Source organism: Cupressus sempervirens, chromosome 3, assembly GCF_028749045.1.
Source record: "Cupressus sempervirens isolate cs-2001-9-10 chromosome 3, ASM2874904v1, whole genome shotgun sequence".
Taxonomy (NCBI): Eukaryota; Viridiplantae; Streptophyta; class Pinopsida; order Cupressales; family Cupressaceae; genus Cupressus; species Cupressus sempervirens.
In genome coordinates this window covers 13,943,317-13,962,695 of record NC_143120.1, presented here as the reverse complement: position 1 = coordinate 13,962,695, position 19,379 = coordinate 13,943,317, and the positions used below count along the sequence as shown (strand labels likewise).

At 38.8% G+C, this 19,379-nt stretch overlaps 1 protein-coding gene across 2 annotated transcripts in view; it reads left to right on the top strand.

Moving 5' to 3' along the window:
- The window catches only part of LOC149564498 (proline-, glutamic acid/leucine-rich protein), a 200,349-nt gene that overhangs the window by 120,827 nt on the left and 60,143 nt on the right, over positions 1–19,379 (top strand). For both annotated transcript variants that reach the window (XM_089818038.1, XM_089818040.1), the window contains exon 6: positions 12,245–12,304. In XM_089818038.1, the coding sequence (XP_089674164.1) occupies positions 12,245–12,304 (60 nt within the window). The remainder of the gene's footprint in view (positions 1–12,244; positions 12,305–19,379) is intronic.

Genomic DNA, 19,379 nt, shown 5'->3' with positions numbered 1-19,379 from the left:
GGACAGTTAGCAGAATTAATGTTGGGGAATGTCACCATTCCAAAGTATGCAGATCCTGGCAGTCCTGTCATCCAAGTTAGTATTGTTACAATTGTTATTCCTAACACACTTGTAGATTTAGGTGCTGCCATAAACGTGCTGACAAATGAAACAAAAATAAAATTATCCTTGGATGGACTTAGACCTATTTGTACAGTGCTTCAAATGGCTGACCGATCCATAGTCAAACCAGAGGGAATTATAGAAGATGTTCTCCTTTCCATTGATAGTTGGGATTATCCAACCAATTTTATGATTTTGCAACCAAAAGCTAAGTTGGGGGGGTATCCTTTAATTCTAGGGAGACCTTGGTTGGCTGCTGCTAATGCCTATATCAATTGTCGATCAGGTAACATGGTTATTTCTAATGGAGAACAAACAAAACAAATGACACTTTGTCCTCCCGCTCAACCTTGTTAGATACGGAAGATCAGATATGGGTTGACGGTGATCTAGAAGATTTTGCACCAGTCCTTACCATCGAACAAGCACAACACCTTGAGGAACCTAATGATGACAACATTCTGGTGAACTTTCTTCAAAATGTGTATGATTCTATCGATATCCTAGAAACTATGGTTTTCCCCTCTCATGTGACTATTGATTGTCCGTTAGTTGGCAATCCTCGATCTATTCAACATTTTCTCATGTTACATCAGCTTCTGCCACATTAGTGTTTGTATAGTGCATTATTATCTTTAGAAAAACCGGAAACATCATCAAGACCCCTCCTTAGTGCTCCTACATCGTCAGAGTCTATGGAGATCCTACCCGGGTGTACCCTCAATATTAATCTACAATTAACACCAGCTTAGGTTAAAGATCTCATAAGTGTGTTTAAAGAACATAAAGATGCATTTGCATGGGAATATCAAGACATGCGAGGTATTCATCCCGACACTTGTACCCATCACATTTACATAGAAGAAGGAAGTTGCCTAGTTCAACAACCGCAACGCAAACTCAATCTTGCCATGTGCGATATCGTCAAGGAAGAACTTCAAAAACTCTTGAATGTTGGTTTCATTTATCCAATTTCAGATAGTAGGTGGGTATCTCCTTTGGTTGTTGTTCCAAAGAAAAATGGTAAGTGGCGTATTTGTGTTGATTATAGAGCTTTAAATAAGGCCACTAAAAAGGATCACTTTCCATTACCTTTTATTGATCAATTTTTGGGTACTCTTGCAAGAAAACGATTCTTCTCTTTCTTGGATGGATTCAGTGGGTACAATCAAGTCTGCATTGCCCTAGAAGGTCAGGACAAGACTACCTTTACTTGTCCATGGGGAACCTTCGCGTAGAACGTTCTCCTTTTTGGGCTATGTAATGCCCCTGCTACATTCCAACGCGCTGTATTAAGCATCTTTGCTGATCTTGTTAATGATTGTGTAGAAGTTTATATGGATGATTTTGCTGTTCATGGAAATACCTTTGATGAAGCTAAAGATAACTTGGAGAAAGTATTAAAGAGATGTATTGACACTAACCTATCTCTAAGTCATGAGACGTGTCATATGTTAATGATTGAAGGAATCGTATTAGGCCATTTGATCTCCTCAAAAGGTATACAAGTTGATCCCAAAAAGAGCCAAATAATTTAGGACCTCCCCATGCCTTCCACCCAAAAAGATGTTCGGAGTTTCCTTGGTCATGCTAGGTATTGTAACAGATTTATTCAAAACTTTAGTAAGATTGCTTCTCCTTTGTTTGCTCTGTTAGTTAAAGATGTTTTCACTTGGACCCCTGAGTGTCAAGAAGCCTTTGAAACTATTAAGACCAAACTTATGACTACTCTTGTTCTTAGAGGCCCTAATTGGGAATTACCATTGCATATTCACACCGATGATTCTGATTTTTCAATGGGAGCAGTACTTGGACAAAAGGAAGACAACCTCTTCTATTCAATTTACTATGTTAGCAAGAACTTTATTTGTGCCGAGGTAAACTATACGGTAATTGAAAAATAAATTTTTAGCTGTTGTTTATGCTATTAATAAATTTCGGCACTACATTATTGGTTATAAAGTGTTTGTTCATACTGATCACTTAGCAATTCAATTTCTAATGAATAAAACCGTAGTAACTGGTAGGGTTATTAGATGGTTGCTTTTATTACAAGAATTTGATATCACTATACTTGATAAGCTTGGTCGAGAAAATTTGGTTGTAGATTTCTTGTCCCGGTTATCATAACCCGATAATGAACCTGTTCTTGTTGATGACTCATTCCTTGATGAACACCTCTTTGCCATTTTTGCCAAGAGTCCGTGGTATGCTGACATCGCTAACTATTTGGTTACATGCAAGTTTCCACCACACTTCTCTCCTCGAGAGCGTCGTAAGTTGGTGGGCCTTAGTGGACAATATACTAGGATCAATGGTCTTCTATTCCATATCAGCATTGATAACATCATGCGTCGGTGTATCCTCGAGGAGGATGTCTTTGATATTCTCTGTGCCTATCATACCGAACCTTGTGGTGGACACTTTGCTGCTCAATGGACTACTCAAAAGATTCTTACTGTAGGTCATTACTGGCCTACGCTCCACAAGGATTGCAAGCGTTATGTTCAACATTGTGACCAGTGCTAGCGCATGGGTCATCCTACACGATCCGATGAAATGCCACTTCACCCTCAGCTCTCTATTGAACCTTTTGAAAAATGGGGTCTCAATTTCGTTGGACCTATCAACCCACTTTCTAACGCACAAAATATATTCTTGTTTCTACAGATTATGTCACAAATGGGTTGATGGTTGTGCTTAAGCATGCTCGAGATACCAAAGTTGCTGAATTTCTGTATTCTAAGATCTTCACTCGCTTTGGTGTTCACCATGAGATTACTACTGATCAAGGACCCCAATTCACTTTAGACCTCATTGTTGCATTAATCAAAGAATATGAAATTTGCCACAAAAAATTGTCACCTTATCATCCTCAAGCCAATGGACAAGTCGAAGTCACTAATCGGGAATTGGAGAATATTCTTACTAAAACCATTGCACTTCATAAGCGTGATTGGGCCATACAGCCTCTTGAAGCTGTGTGGGCCTATCACACCACGTAGAAGACCACCATTGGTTTGACCCCTTATGAAATGGTTTATGGTAAGAAGGTTGTCGTTCCTATTGAGTTCGAGATTAAGACTCTTCAAACTACCCTTCAACTTGGATTGAATCTCTCTGACAACCAAAAGGAACGCATAACGCAACTTCACTCCCTTGATGAGCTATGTCAAGAAGCACTTCTTCACACTGAACTTTTTCAGAATCAGCGAGCACTGTGGCATGACAAACATATTCGTCAACGTTCTTTCTGGCTTGGGGATTGGGCACTTCTATATGATTCCCGATTCCAAGATTTCAAATGCAAGTTCCGTACACGATGGCTTGGACCTTACGAAGTTGAGCATGTATATGACAATGGTGCGTTTCAGCTCTGCACTGTGGACTTTGAATGTCGCCAACTCTTTGTTAATGGTCACCGATTGAAGCTATACAAGTAGCCTCTCTTTAAAGAGGCTTTCTTGTTGGAAATGACAAAGGAACTCAGCATGGTTCCCTTTGGTCTCCTTCAGCATCGCTAGAATATCTATTTATATATATTAAAAAACAAAAGAGATGGAAGAACGAACAATGAAAACCAGTTTCTGGCGTTGTTGGCCAACTACTTGTTGAAAACTGGTTTTTTCAGCGGCTTGTAGTTGTAAGACTCTTTGGTAGTGCTAACTGGTTTGCCAGCGTTCCCAGGCGGCACTTGATTGAAAATTGACTTCTCGGCGGTCTAGTGTCGTAAATAAATATTAAAAACAAAACAAAACAAAACAAAAACAATCCTCAATCACCAAACATTTGATGGATGCAAAATTGGCAACAGGAAGGTCTCTTTGTTCCTATTGCCTTTCTCTCTGCATACCTTGCTCGTGACGCTCTTTTTGCTCCAGGTTGTTACTTGCATGTCACGAGTTTTTGATTGTTGTTTTCTACTACTCAGATTTGCTATTCTTGTCACACGTTCCTTTTTGATTTTTTTGCTGTGGGTCATTATTTTCTCCTCTCATGTGCCTGTTGTCTTTTTCCTTGGTGTTGGTAGCACTCTCCGTACCTTGATGGACAATCTTGTTTCCCAACTATCAAATTGGATTTTGCTGTCATCCTTGGTTCCAGCTTCCCCACGTCAGGAAGTATCTTCTTACCTTTTACTTTGTTTTATGTATTTTATTCCTTTTTGATGATTATTTAGCATGACCGGGATGGATCAGCCGCTTAGGTGGGGGGTTCTGTGCTAGGTCATTTCTTCTACGTATTTTCATGAGTCCTTTTGGGTCACAATATTAATTGCGATCACTTTGCCATTATTATCGTTTGTGGGTTCTGTGCTAGGTCATTTCTTCCACGTATTTTTATGAGTCCTTTTGGGTCACGATATTAATTGAGATCACTTTGCCATTATTATTGTTTGTGATGGTACTGTCCCCATTCATTCTATTCTCCGTTGCTAAAAGAATTTGCACTTCCTGTCATTTTCGCCGTTGCTTTCCTTCTTGTTTCCCATTGTATTAATTTCTGCTTTGAACTCTGTGGCTTGTCACCATGGGGGGTAAACACCTTCGTTTTGAACCAAACTCATTGAATAGGTTGAATGCTGATGAGGAAGCATTAAAAATCTTCACTTATTCTGGATGGACAAAGTTCTTTGAACGTTTGTGTGGGTTTGATGCTACCATAGCTGCAGAGTTTGTTGCTACGGGATTCCAGGGAGCTAATGCTACGGTCTGAGGACTACAATTTCTACAATTTCCTATGAATTTGCAAGCCATTGCAATGGTCACCAGTGTACCCAAAATTGGTGACCATTTCTTTTCCAATTCGTCATCTAGGGTTACGGATTTAAAGCACCATAAGAAGCAGTTCCTTTAGTGGAGTGAGTTGGTTGAGAATGTCCAAGGGCAAGGAGTGGTGCGAAAATCTCCACCAGTGCCATGGGATGCTGTTGCTAAATTCTTGATCAATTATATCACTTGTGAAGGATGCTACAAGTATGTATTTGCCCACCATTTCCGCCTCATGTTACACTTACGCTATGGTGTTCTTGTTAATCTTTTGTATTATCTGTTTTGCTCCTTGAAGCGGTCCTGTGATCAGTATAATCAGGGTCATGTTGATTCTCTAGCTCACCATGGGTTAATTAAGTTGATTATTGACCATAGCCTCCGTTTGGCTCAACCTATTCTAGAGTGGGATGCCTTTGTTAACCAAACTAATATAGAAAACCCTAAACTCCTTGCCGCTGATCATGCCCTCGAAGCTGGTTTTTCTAAGAAATGACATTCGAAATCTCCGTCTTTCCCAAGCCCAAAGAAACATAAAGTCCTAAAACCCAAAATTCCTAAAAAGAAAATGGGAAATGAAAACCAAAACCCTAGCCCACATCCTATGATTACTCGTCTGAAACAGCATACCCTTGATAGGTTACAAGGATTAGTTGAAATAGTTGGGTCTGTATGCAATATGGAAATTCTGGGTACAAGGCAACCTCAGACAAAGAATTACTAGCTTTTAAGAAAATTGAGAAGCCAACAGTGTAGGAACAAAAAGCAACAACACCAAAATGAGGACTTTACGACTGAGGGTCTAATTTCAAAAGAAGAGGAGGCACCTGGATATTCAAAATAATCTCAGGAACAAAGAGTCGGAGAGGAAATTGAAGACGATGAGAATACTACTCAGTTTCGTGAAGGAATTGGTGAAGAGATTGGGGAAGAGGCTCGACAAAGTAATATAAATACTTAGGTTACTGAAGATGAGGGTGCTCCAGAAAATCAGCAAGAGAATCCTGAGATTGAAAAATTACTGGAAGATGCTCGGCAAGCAACAGAGGAGGTATGCCATGCTTCTCCTGTGGAAAATACTCAACAAGATGAGGATATAATGAAGGAACATCCAACCACCAATACTAATATGATTCTTTACCAAGACACACAAATTGAGCATCCTCTTCATGAATCCGCTCTTGCAGTTGTTAATCTTAGTGGTCATACACACCCTGCTGCTTTTACTGTTCATAATGATTTCAATCCAATTGCTACAGGAATTGGTGGAACTTATGGAGTTACTGAAGCAGAACAGGGTATTCCACTTCTCTCTAATACACAGTTATGGAGGATTGTCACTCAACTCCAACAATCCAATCAGCAGCTACAGTTGCAATTGCAAGCATTTGTTTCTCAAAATAGGGGAGTCACTGATACAATTGGAGTTGAAGAGAATACAAAGATACTAAATGTCGAGCCTATAGGGTCCAGCCAATCACCTCATTTGATAAGTAGGACATGATTTCCACAGCTAGTCAAATTGTGATGTGAATATCAGGATTTAACTATGTGATTTTGAGTCAAACTCGATGACCCATGTTTCATGAGTAGTGATTCAACATGAATCCATCTCTCATGAGAATAAATGGAACACTTAGCACTCATTGGATCTAGGTGATGCTCACAGGGGTGAAGCACCGGGACTTCTCGGGAGGTCACCCATCCCAGTACTACTCCAGCCTGAGCGCGCTTAACTATGGAGTTTCCTCCACAGTTAAACCCAAAGCTTGCAACCCCATTTGCAAAACCTTCACCAGGTGTTGTGCCTTATGAACCATTCATTAGAAAGCCTCTTAAGCTCATCAATTGATAAGTAGGACATGATTTCCATAGCTAGTCAAATTGTGATGTGAATATCAGGATTTAACTGTGTGATTTTTAGTCAAACTTGATGACCCATGTTTCATGAGTAGTGATTCAACATGAATCCATCTCTCATGAGAATAAATGGAACACTTAGCACTCATTGGATCTTTGTGATGCTCACAGGGGTGAAGCACCGGGACTTCCCAGGAGGTCACCCATCCCAGTACTACTCCAGCCTGAGCGCGCTTAACTACGGAGTTTCCTCCACAGTTAAACCCAAAGCTTGCAACCCCATTTGCAAAACCTTCACCAAGTGTTGTGCCTTATGAACCATTCATTAGAAAGCCCCTTAAGCTCATCAATTGATAAGTAGGACATGATTTCTACAGCTAGTCAAATTGTGATGTGAATATCAGGATTTAACTGTGTGATTTTGAGTCAAACTCGATGACCCATGTTTCATGAGTAGTGATTCAACATGAATCCATCTCTCATGAGAATAAATTGAACACTTAGCACTCATTGGATCTAGGTGATGCTCACAGGGGTGAAGCACCGGGACTTCTCGAGAGGTCACCCATCCCAGTACTACTCCAGCCTGAGCGTGCTTAACTACGGAGTTTCCTCCACAGTTAAACCCAACGCTTGCAACCCCATTTGCAAAACCTTCACCAAGTGTTGTGCCTTATGAACCATTCATTAGAAAGCCCAAACTCGATGACCCATGTTTCATGAGTAGTGATTCAACATGAATCCATCTCTCATGAGAATAAATGGAACACTTAGCACTCATTAGATCTAGGTGATGCTCACGGGGGTGAAGCACCGGGACTTCCCTGGAGGTCACCCATCCCAGTACTACTCCAGCCTGAGCGCGCTTAACTATGGAGTTTCCTCCACAGTTAAACCCAAAGCTTGCAACCCCATTTGCAAAACCTTCACCAAGTGTTGTGCCTTATGAACCATTCATTAGAAAGCCCCTTAAGCTGTGGAAATCATGTCCTACTTATCAATTGATGAGCTTAAGGGGCTTTCTAATGAATGGTTCATAAGGCACAACACTTGGTGAAGGTTTTGCAAATGGGGTTGCAAGCTTTGGGTTTGACTGTGGAGGAAACTCCGTAGTTAAGCGCGCTCAGGCTGGAGTAGTACTGGGATGGGTGACCCCCCGAGAAGTCCCGGTGCTTCACCCCTGTGAGCATCAGCTAGATCCAATGAGTGCTAAGTGTTCCATTTATTCTCATGAGAGATGGATTCATGTTGAATCACTACTCATGAAACATGGGTCATCGAGTTTGACTCAAAATGAATCACTACTCATGAAACATGGGTCATCGAGTTTGGGCTTTCTAATGAATGGTTCATAAGGCACAACACTTGGTGAAGGTTTTGCAAATGGGGTTGCAAGCTTTGGGTTTAATTGTGGAGGAAACTCCGTAGTTAAGCGCGCTCAGGCTGGAGTAGTACTGGGATGGGTGACCTCCCGAGAAGTCCCGGTGCTTCACCCCTGTGAGCATCAGCTAGATCCAATGAGTGCTAAGTGTTCCATTTATTCTCATGAGAGATGGATTCATGTTGAATCACTACTCATGAAACATGGGTCATCGAGTTTGACTCAAAAGTCACACAGTTAAATCCTGATATTCACATCACAATTTGACTAGCTGTGGAAATCATGTCCTACTTATCAATTGATGAGCTTAAGGGGCTTTCTAATGAATGGTTCATAAGGCACAACACTTGGTGAAGGTTTTGCAAATGGGGTTGCAAGCTTTGGGTTTGACTCTGGAGGAAACTCCGTAGTTAAGCGCGCTCAGGTTGGAGTAGTACTGGGATGGGTGACCTCCCAAGAAGTCCCGGTGCTTCACCCCTGTGAGCATCACCTAGATCCAATGAGTGCTAAGTGTTCCATTTATTCTCATGAGAGATGGATTCATGTTGAATCACTACTCATGAAACATGGGTCATCGAGTTTGACTCAAAATGAATCACTACTCATGAAACATGGGTCATCGAGTTTGGGCTTTCTAATGAATGGTTCATAAGGCACAACACTTGGTGAAGGTTTTGCAAATGGGGTTGCAAGCTTTGGGTTTCATTGTGGAGGAAACTCCGTAGTTAAGCGCGCTCAGGCTGGAGTAGTACTGGGATGGGTGACCTCCCGAGAAGTCCCGGTGCTTCACCCCTGTGAGCATCAGCTAGATCCAATGAGTGCTAAGTGTTCCATTTATTCTCATGAGAGATGGATTCATGTTGAATCACTACTCATGAAACATGGGTCATCGAGTTTGACTCAAAAATCACACAGTTAAATCCTGATATTCACATCACAATTTGACTAGCTGTGGAAATCATGTCCTACTTATCAATTGATGAGCTTAAGGGACTTTCTAATGGATGGTTCATAAGGCACAACACTTGGTGAAGGTTTTGCAAATGGGGTTGCAAGCTTTGGGTTTAACTATGGAGGAAACTCCGTAGTTAAGTGCGCTCAGGCTGGAGTAGTACTGGGATGGGTGACCTCTTGGGAAGTCCCGGTGCTTCACCCCTGTGAGCATCACCTAGATCCAATGAGTGCTAAGTGTTCCATTTATTCTCATGAGAGATGGATTCATGTTGAATCACTACTCATGAAACAATGGTCATCGAGTTTGACTCAAAATCACACAGTTAAATCTTGATATTCACATCACAATTTGACTAGCTGTGGAAATCATGTCCTACTTATCAATTGATGAGCTTAAGGGGCTTTCTAATGAATGGTTCATAAGGCACAACACTTGGTGAAGGTTTTGCAAATGGGGTAGCAAGATTTGGGTTTAATTGTGGAGGAAACTCCGTAGTTAAGCACGCTCAGGCTGGAGTAGTACTGGGATGGGTGACCTCCCGGGAAGTCCCGGTGCTTCACCCCTGTGAGCATCACCTAGATCCAATGAGTGCTAAGTGTTCCATTTATTCTCATGAGAAATGGATTCATGTTGAATCACTACTCATGAAACATGGGTCATCGAGTTTGACTCAAAATCATACAGTTAAATCCTGATATTCACATCACAATCACCTCATTTGCATGAGGACATGCAAAGTCTTTAAGCTAGGGGGAATGATGGGTGTGCAAATGTGCTCTGTTTTTGTACATCCTCTATGCATCTTTGCCTTGCTTTAAGCCTTTCCTAATCCCTATTATGCCATTAATCATTAAAGCATATAATACATATAATAAAGTTTTAGGGTATGAAATATTTCTTGGAAACAAGTAAATGATTAATGCAGAAATATTGATATCTTGATTTATTTTGCTATAGAAAATAAAGGTGATGGACGAATAGATATGGGACCAGTCAAGCAATAAACCCTCAAGCACGAGTAAATGTATAGTTGGGGGCCATTGTCTTGTTATTACATTTTGAGCAAATAGTTTTGTAAATTTTTAAATAGAACGGTTAAGACCTCATGTTTGGTTATGTTTTGTTAAAGACTTGAGGCCAGTGGCCAAACCAAATTATTTACTTATCTATATTTAGGAAAGGGGCCATCTGCCATAATAGTCTAGTTGTTTGATCAGTTAGATGTTTCAAGGCTATATAAACAAGTATGTAATTGCAAGATGGGGAATTGAAAAAAGAATATATTAAACTCAGTTGAAATCATTTGAATACTTTGGGTTGATGAAGTAAAACTTCTATAGCAGTTTGTGTTGATCTCTTTCTCACGTGTACCAAAGGAAGGGCCCCTCTCGGGAAACCTGGTGAGATCGTATTATTAAGTTATGTGTGCATTTACATTTTAGTCCATTGAGTGATTAGTTTTCATGAATGCACGATTATAAACTAGTATAAGCACAAGTTAAGTTTGGAATTGAATAACATCTTTTATTGTAGAGGCAATTTTAATTAGTGGTGTTAGACTTCAGATTTCGCTTCTCCTTGTTCTACTCTATTCACAATTACATACTATGTTTAATTCATCTACCACTTTCTATTCTTTGCTATACTCTGTTTGTCGGCTCTATTACAAATCAATCAATCTCCTGTCGCAAACTCTCACTCACCTTACCAAATCGTCAAGTTCTTGTCGCATTTCCTCACAATATCATTTGACTTATTGTCACAAATCATTTCCTGAATCACTTCTTGTCACCATTCAATTTGCATATTATTAAACTGAAGTCCTGATGCCTACAATGTTATTCAATGATATCTTTTAAAGAATATGAGTGTATTAATTAAATTGTGAATGATTTGAGCGTGGGTATGCTTTTATGTAATGTATGATTTTAATAAATGAACTTATAATTTCATGGACATTAATATAAGGATCTGATTTGTAGAATGCTTAATTTAAATTTTCTTTTCTCTTGTGATTTGCATTTCATCCCCACTTAACATGTTATCTTCATCCCTAAATTGCCCCAATATCTTTCAACAGTCTACGACCCCAGATTGACATTGATAGGAGTAAACTGAACATCCAAAATAAGACCAAATCTTAAGTCAATTTGAAACACAGTTTTACCCAATAATTCCCACCGGGGTTTTCCCTCTGATCAAGGGTTTCCCTAGATAAAAAATCTGGTGTTATTGTGTATGGTTATCTTCTCGTGGTTATCGCATCTGCTGATTACATGTTTCAGATTTAATAAGGATAATCATAATTGTTTTAGTTGGATAAATTGGTGGACTTTACTTTCTAATAGGATCAACATGCTTAGATTCTTCCACAATTTCTCTTTAGGTGAATCCCTTCTAATCTTGTTTCTTACCCAAACATTCCACTATGATTTTCCAAAAAGGACATCCACTTGAATGATAGATCAATGACCTGTCAACACATGTTGAAGACCAGTGCTCCTCATTGGTATCCTTCGGTACAAATTTCCTAAATAATAGAACTCTCTTCTTTCACTAGTTACCATTTGAGATAGGAATGTTGTTGAAGAGATTATGAAGTTTCTTGTCATGCATATATTAAACAACGAGCAGGAAAGCATCATATATAGTGAAGGAAGGCAACACCTTCTGGTAGAAGGTAACCCTCCATTCAAGGACAATGTTTAAAACTGCCTTTTTTGTGAGTTTTTGTTCCCTTTCTGCTTTACCTAGAGTCACATGTACTTGAAAGACTGTTCTATGGGAAATGAGCTACCAGTGTATGTTTACAATTTTACTGGAACACACATTAACAATGTTGCAATTCTTATCATTAAGGAAGGGATTGCTTTCAGAATTTCTAGTAATTATTTTTCAAATATTAATGGACTTACTGTTTTTATGCTGATAAGGAAATATTTACCATGATAGGATTTTGTTTGAAACTTACAAGGTATTTGAGTGAAACAACCGTGTACACTCTTGCGCGCACACATTTTTAGAGGATGAATCTAAAAGATAAACAATATGGTATCATTGGTTTTTTAGATCATAATAGAATATTGTATTTGTTAACATTCCTTATGACCTTTTGTATGTAAATATAAGATACTTTTGTGATGAGAAGCTTCATTTAACTATTGCATTTCTTTTTAGGTAGAGTCTGTTCTTGTGTCAAAGATCTTTTCTGGGAAATGCAGTTTAAGAATTTGCCAGGTAAAATATCAAGCTTCTGATTCCTTTTTAAATTTTTTTCCACATTGTTATGCTACTGATGCCTTTGTATACTTACACTTCCCATCCAAAGGAAGAGTGGGAACTTATGGAGTTTAACAGTAACTGCAATATTGGGGTTTCTAGATTAACATTTCTTCCCTTTTGTTTCAATGCAATTGTCGTAATGTTTTCTTTAATATGCACATGAACCTGATTGCCTGGCTCTATGATTGTATGTTCACTTTGTTTAGTTAGGAAAAATATTGTTTTCTGCATTTCTCAAAGCATATTGAATGAGTCATTGCATTCGTCAAAACAAATTTCTAAGATAGACTTTTCACATCATGAATTTTCAGTATGCTTATTTAGGTTGCATTTCTTCACATATTATAATCAAGTCACATTTTTAACCAATGTCTAGGAATAGCCAATACGAATGTAATGTCACCAATTTAGTTCGTTCTTATTCTGCAGTGGGGTTAGCCTATAATTGACCCTCGTAGGCTAATTATTATGGATAGAGGGGCTTCTAAGAGAGGCTTGATGATGGGAGGGTCTTGTCTTCTCCACATTTCAGTATGTTCCAGTTTGGTCTTGGTTTGGCTCAGGCTGGACTTCATTTGTGCTTAGTTTCATGTACTTACTTTTTATGGTAAGTTTGGTAATGATGGATAGCGACCCTTTCTATTTTTGTTGAGTGCATTTGGTCACATGGGAAAATAACAGGTGCGACTCCTGTTTCAGATGTTATATTAAAATGAAAAGTTTTTTTGGAAGTTAGCATAATTTTAGTAGCCAAATTATTATTAAGTGATTGAATGGCTTATTATGAAGTTACAATTTCACTTAAGTTGAGGTTTGAGTCATAATTGTATGGGGCCATTTATGCAATTAATTCATGGAAGTGTATGCCAAGGAAATAATTAAGGTATTGGAGTGAATGAGTTATTATTTTATATTTTTTCAAATTCAAAAGGTGCAACCAAAAATAAAATGCATTATTTAAGCGAAAAGTGTCATATAGAAGCTAGCCGTTGATGTGTGGATGAAGCAACTGGTTCTTCTATATATGCAGCCCATTTTGATGAATTATTCATTCTATTACTTATGCTATTTTGTGATTTGTGAAACTATGAAGGGCTGAGAGACATGGGTTTTCAGTTACTGTTATCTGATGGAATTGTGAATTCTACCTAGATAATGCACTTTGAACTGGTGAAACTATCGAGTGAGATTGCGTCTAGAGGTGGCATCATTCAGAGCCATCCATTTGTGCTTCAAATGATGAAGAAGATCTAGCATTTCATGTCAGTCTTAAATTGCAGAGTGCTGGGAATATCTTTAAGTGCAGATTTCTTCTTTTAGAGGCCAGCGATTAGGAGTTTGGGAAGCTGTCCTTCATTTGTAGGCAGCGACACTTTATTAGAGTGTGTTGTTCAATATTTCTGGGCAGTGCTTGTGTTCATGGGAGCAGCACTAATTAATAAGGGCTGTGTTACAACTTGGATATCAAATAATGTATGCAAATAGCTACAGGTTCCTTTTTATAAATTATAAATAGATGTCTTATGCTGTCATTGTAGATTGTTTTGATCAATTTTGGAGGAATAAGAATGCACTCCAAGTGTTTGATTTAATGTCATAACTAAAATGCGTTTAATCAGTTAAAATAGATTACATGCCGAGTGTTGTAAAAATGTCAGCTGTAGATGCACATTTTACATGTAGAAATCATATGTATGCATTTGAATGGTTAAAAAAGATTGCATTTGTATTTCAGTTCTTTACGTGAACTTCCTAATAATCTTTTGCAAACATTCTAACTTCATTTGAGACCATTCCAAGTAAACAAATACAATCTTAAAATAAACTACAATGAGGTAGAGCTCGCATGCAATGTGTTTGACATAAGGTCAAACATCCAAAATTGAAGCAAAACTAATTGGTGTTTGTCGGAGGTAAAAACAATAGGGTTCTTATAGTGGTATTAGAGCTTGCATGATGAGTGTTTGACAAAATGTCGAATCCTTAGAATTGGTTGCGGTTCTTACAATGGTAGCAAAGTGGTTTCCTTCCATCCCGTGGGGGAGGTCTTTGCATTAGAGGTGTTGTATTCATCATGGCTAAGAGGTCAGTGAAATCCATACAGGGTCTTATGCTCGACCTTCAACGTGCTATACAAACCTATAGTGGTTCTTGTTAGAATTATAATAAAAAGATATTAGGGTTGCTACAACACCTAGAGATTTTGGATTCTTGGTTTATGAAAAAAAGAAAAGAACTTGTAATGATTTTATTCATGAAAAAGTAGTAGTTGAAGAGAGGGCAGCTATGGGGTTTGAGCTTTCGCTTAGTGGGGCAACCACTAGTTCATCTTACACACAAGATGAGGGAGGTCCTTCCCAGAGTCATGAGGTTATTCCTGATTGGTTAGAGGACAGTTGCATTGAGTGTCAACATTTCATGAGACTATAGCTTATGATCATGGGAAACATGATGATATGATAACCACCATTGATAGCAGCCCAACATCGACAAACATCATTGGAGTTATTAATAATATAGGGTCTGATTTTTATGACAATAGTCTTATGCTTGAGCCAATTGGGGGCGTTGATGAAACGACAAGCATGGAGGATGTTGTGGTTTATTTTGACAGTAAAGCAAGATTCATGTGGATCCACATTTGTCGGAAAATGTTACATGACTGTGACATCTACATCGTAGTTTGCTACTTTCCGCCAACTTCCTTGTACTATGTAGTTCACAACTCAGAGGACGGTGACCCCTTTGGGGACCTACATTAGTACACCAAGTTTTTGGCCGTGGGTGACATCTTCATTCTAGGAGACTTTATTGCACAGACCATAGATCTTTAGATCCCCCTCCACGACTGTGGGTCGTATTTAGTTTGAATGAAGTGGATCCGGTCAACCTAGGTTTGCAACATGCTTCGAAGGACAATCAGAGACCCCTCTTTAGATATGGTCATTATCTACTACAGTCATGTGAGTCTTCAGACTTGGTAATCTTGCCCCATGAATCAATGGTTTGACAAGGATTGCAAGTCCTTTCACTGCTTGATTTGTTTGATTTTCTCTACCCTTCGCCCCTCTCCCTCGTTCGTCCATTTAAGGTTTACCTATTGTCGCTTTCTTCGCCACAATAAGCAGATGTTTGTCATGATGCAATGTAGATCCCTTTGTACCTCTCTTCTATTCTTCAAAGCCCTTCTGGTGCACCATGTTCCCTTTCCACCCTCTTCCCTCGACCTTGGATCTTTGCTCCCTAATCTCCCACACCTCTACTCTTTATGAGATTCTCAGCCAATCCCCTCTCCACCTCACCCCCTGCTCTATTGCCACCTCTTTACTTCCTCCATCATCAGTGAGGTAGTTAGATGCATGAACAATAGAAGGAAAACATATGAGAAAGGGTTCCAAGATAAGCTCTTCAAGTTTGGTATTACGACTTTGGGTTTCTTACTCATAGTGCTCTTTAACCGAGTAGTTTGTACTAGCTTTCTCAACTCTTGGTCACGACATTTTATCTATCCAATTCATAAGACCCAACTAGCCTCAGACCCTAACAACTATAGGACCATCATGATTGGGCTTACGTTTGCCAAACTCTACGCCACTGTGTTGAACACTATCATATCTAGGGAGCTTGATCGACAACACTGCTGTGCTAGGGGCTAGGCAATTGTCCGTACTGATTTTTATACCATGGACCATATTTTGACTCTTCGGTCTATCATTGAGGGGGCTTGACACCGCTTTGCAAAAGTCTACTGTTGCTTTGCAGGCACTCACAAAGCTTTTGGCTTTGTTCCTCGTACAACTCTCTTCTAGTGGATTAGGGACATTGGGATTATTGAGACTCTTTTGGTGGCTATCATGATGCTTTATGAGAGTTTTGTATGCAAATTTAGGATTCCTGAGGGGTTCTCTAATACTATTCTGAGCATCATTGGGGTGTAGGGGCTACTTTCTCTCCCCCATTGTATTCAATATCTACGTTGATGAGCTCGAGGCTTTCTTATGAGACTTTTCATTGCTTTTTACACCAGTTTTGATGTCCATTATTGTTGAGATCACACCCTCCTATACTTACTTGGGGGTTAAGTTCTTTGGCCCCCATTTTAGTATGAGAACTGTCATATAGCCCCGAGTGAATAAGGGATACCACAGACATCATTATAGACATCACTTTCAGGATACCACGACCAAGATGTCCCTCGTGGACTCCTTAGTAAGGCCCACCATCCTCTATGATTCTATTGTGTAGGGGCCCTCTCCTCTTGAGTCTTATTGGGTTTTGGTCGAGAGAGTCTAGACCCTCCATCGGTGCATTATCATATGTTATTGGTCCACTCGTTACATTATTATCTTGGCTGAGTTTGGGGCTCATCCCTTTAGGCTTGGGACTATCTTTGATTTGATTTGGTTTCTCCATTGGCTTTAGAGCCAAGCGAATTGTGATGAGGGTCGTTACAAGTTCTCTTGCTTGGCCTATTGCTCTTTCGAGGTGGTTGTTGGGTCTGATCTTGCCGGCAGAGTTCATTATCAGTTTCTAGGGCTCTTCTCTTCTTGGTTCAATTGATGGACCACCTTCCCTCTTTAAGTTATCTTTAGATGTCCAGGGTTGACATCTATAGACAATATATTATCACGAGATGGAGTCACCCTGTAGGGGCGAGGGGGCTCCACCCGAGGATGGCATTTTATGCAAAACACTACATCGTTATCTAGGATGGGATTATTGTGCACCCCTAGTACCTCACTCGCTGCTAGACTTGTGCCCTCCACACCGCTCCAGGATCTTTTAGGTTGGGCTATCATCGGCTACGTATTCAAACTGATGACTAGATTGATAGGGATGATAGGATTTTTTTTTCCTTTGCTCCCTAGGGGAGGTGGATTCAAAGACTCACTTTATCTTTTGACACCCCATCTACTATGAGATCAAGGGGAAGATTCACTGCTTATTCAGAGAGTATAGGTCCCTCTCTTCTTTCTTCAGTTACACTTGTTGATGTTGTAGCTTCATTCGCATTGAATTGATCTAGAGATGATCCCTATATGATTATTGGTTTAATATTATTGCATTTGACTAACCGTCAATTAGACATATATATGTATATGTTTATATTGTTGTTGTCTAATGACAATTAACTTACATAACCAATATTGATTAACATAGAGAAATGTGTCTTCTACTGCTATATATTTACATTCTCATCTACACTTGGAAAACACATACATTACAAGCAATGCTATGACATTTGTAGAGATCCTCTTAAATTCACCATGGTATTAGAGCTAGGTTGCAAATGAATAGAATGAAACGTGTTTTCATAATTTGATTGAAATTTGGAACATCGCCTTGTACCTCAGCACAACCATATACTATGTTTCAGAATGTACAGATTATATCAAACTTTATTGCAAAAATTTCGATCTTGTCTGCCAATTGGAGAAGTCTTGGATCTTATCGGTTGTCTCCTTTTGTTGCCAATAGAAAGAGAAGTAAATTTATATGTTTAAGTCAATTAAAAGAGAAGTGGAATAAAGGCGTTGATTCTGATATATTTCTCAACATCTGCGATTGCTGCTTTTGTATCTTGGATGGCCATATTACTGCATTGGCGTCAAGTTTTTTTGAGCACTAATATATTCCTGCTGCGGCATTGGTGTTATTGGCTAGGTAGCATTTCTTGTTAGTGGGGCTGCATTTCAGGTTATGGGTCTGCAATTCATTATCGAGGGCGCAAATCTAAGTGTTTGAACCCACATTAATGATAAAGGGGCCACACTGCATATTGGAGGGCTAAGTACACTTTGCGAAGGTAGCGAATGCCTGGTATGGTCACGAGGATGTTTGGAGGAAGCTACTTCTAATTGTATTGAGACTGCAAATTGTTTGAAGCTGGAGGACATTTGTTCATTAATTACATAATTACCAGGTTCATATTATTACAGTTTAAAGTAATTGAAATCAACATGGATAGAAATCCTATTCAGGCATTCAAAAGGTTTAATAATTAAAATCAGGCCATCAACATCAAGAATAAATCAAATTAGATTTTATTCACTGAGGGATAGAAAGGAACAATAATGAAATAGGAAACCACGGGGTGATACTACTGGTTTCTGCAGAATCTCTGTATTAGGATTGCTATGGTATGTTTAAGATAGATTATATGATATCAATTTTACCCAAAGCCATGATTATGAAGTAATGAGATTATGTTAGAAAAGTCGCAACACTTTCTTAATAATCGAATAATAACAACTCTGAATGAAGGCATATGGAAATTATATAAGAAAGATAAATGATTGCACACATCTAAAGAAGGAAATTAGAAAGACAACAATTTCTACAAGCTTATGAAGAGAAGTTGAACAATGCCATTAATTTCTTTCAATGAAAGGCATTATAGGCACTATCCTTTGACTACATGAGATAAATAATCTTTTTGAGTACAAATTCTAAGTATTGTATTCCTAATATAGTAAATCTATTTCTTATTTATATTTCTATACGTACTATAAGAGCTATTTGCCTTGATTTTTTCCTTTCTCTTTGTAGATGTTATTGTAGGAAAAGGAAGATTGATATTAGCTTCATGGGGAGTTTGAGACTTCTTCAGAAGCAACATTGGATGAGGAGCTCAAAAGATTTATTCAGAGAGAGTTTGAAAATCAATATGTGTGGCTGCATGATTTTGATGGGCCTTCCCCCTATGTACCTCATGAGGAAGTGACAACTTCCAAATGATTATCACTTGTATTTGCATAAGTTATTGAAAGATGACGATCTTACAATAATTTTATCTTCTATTGAGATGGACATCTTATGATGTCTAAGAAGATCATAATAGATTATAACTTGCATGGTGAATTAAGTTCCTTAAACAGACCATGGCCTTCTATTGTGATGGTTATCTAATGATGTCTAAGCATGTCATGATAGATGTAAACTTGCATGGTGGATTAAGTTCCTTAAATAAACCATGACCTTCTATTGCGATGGACATCTTATGATGTCTAAGAAGATCATGATATATGAT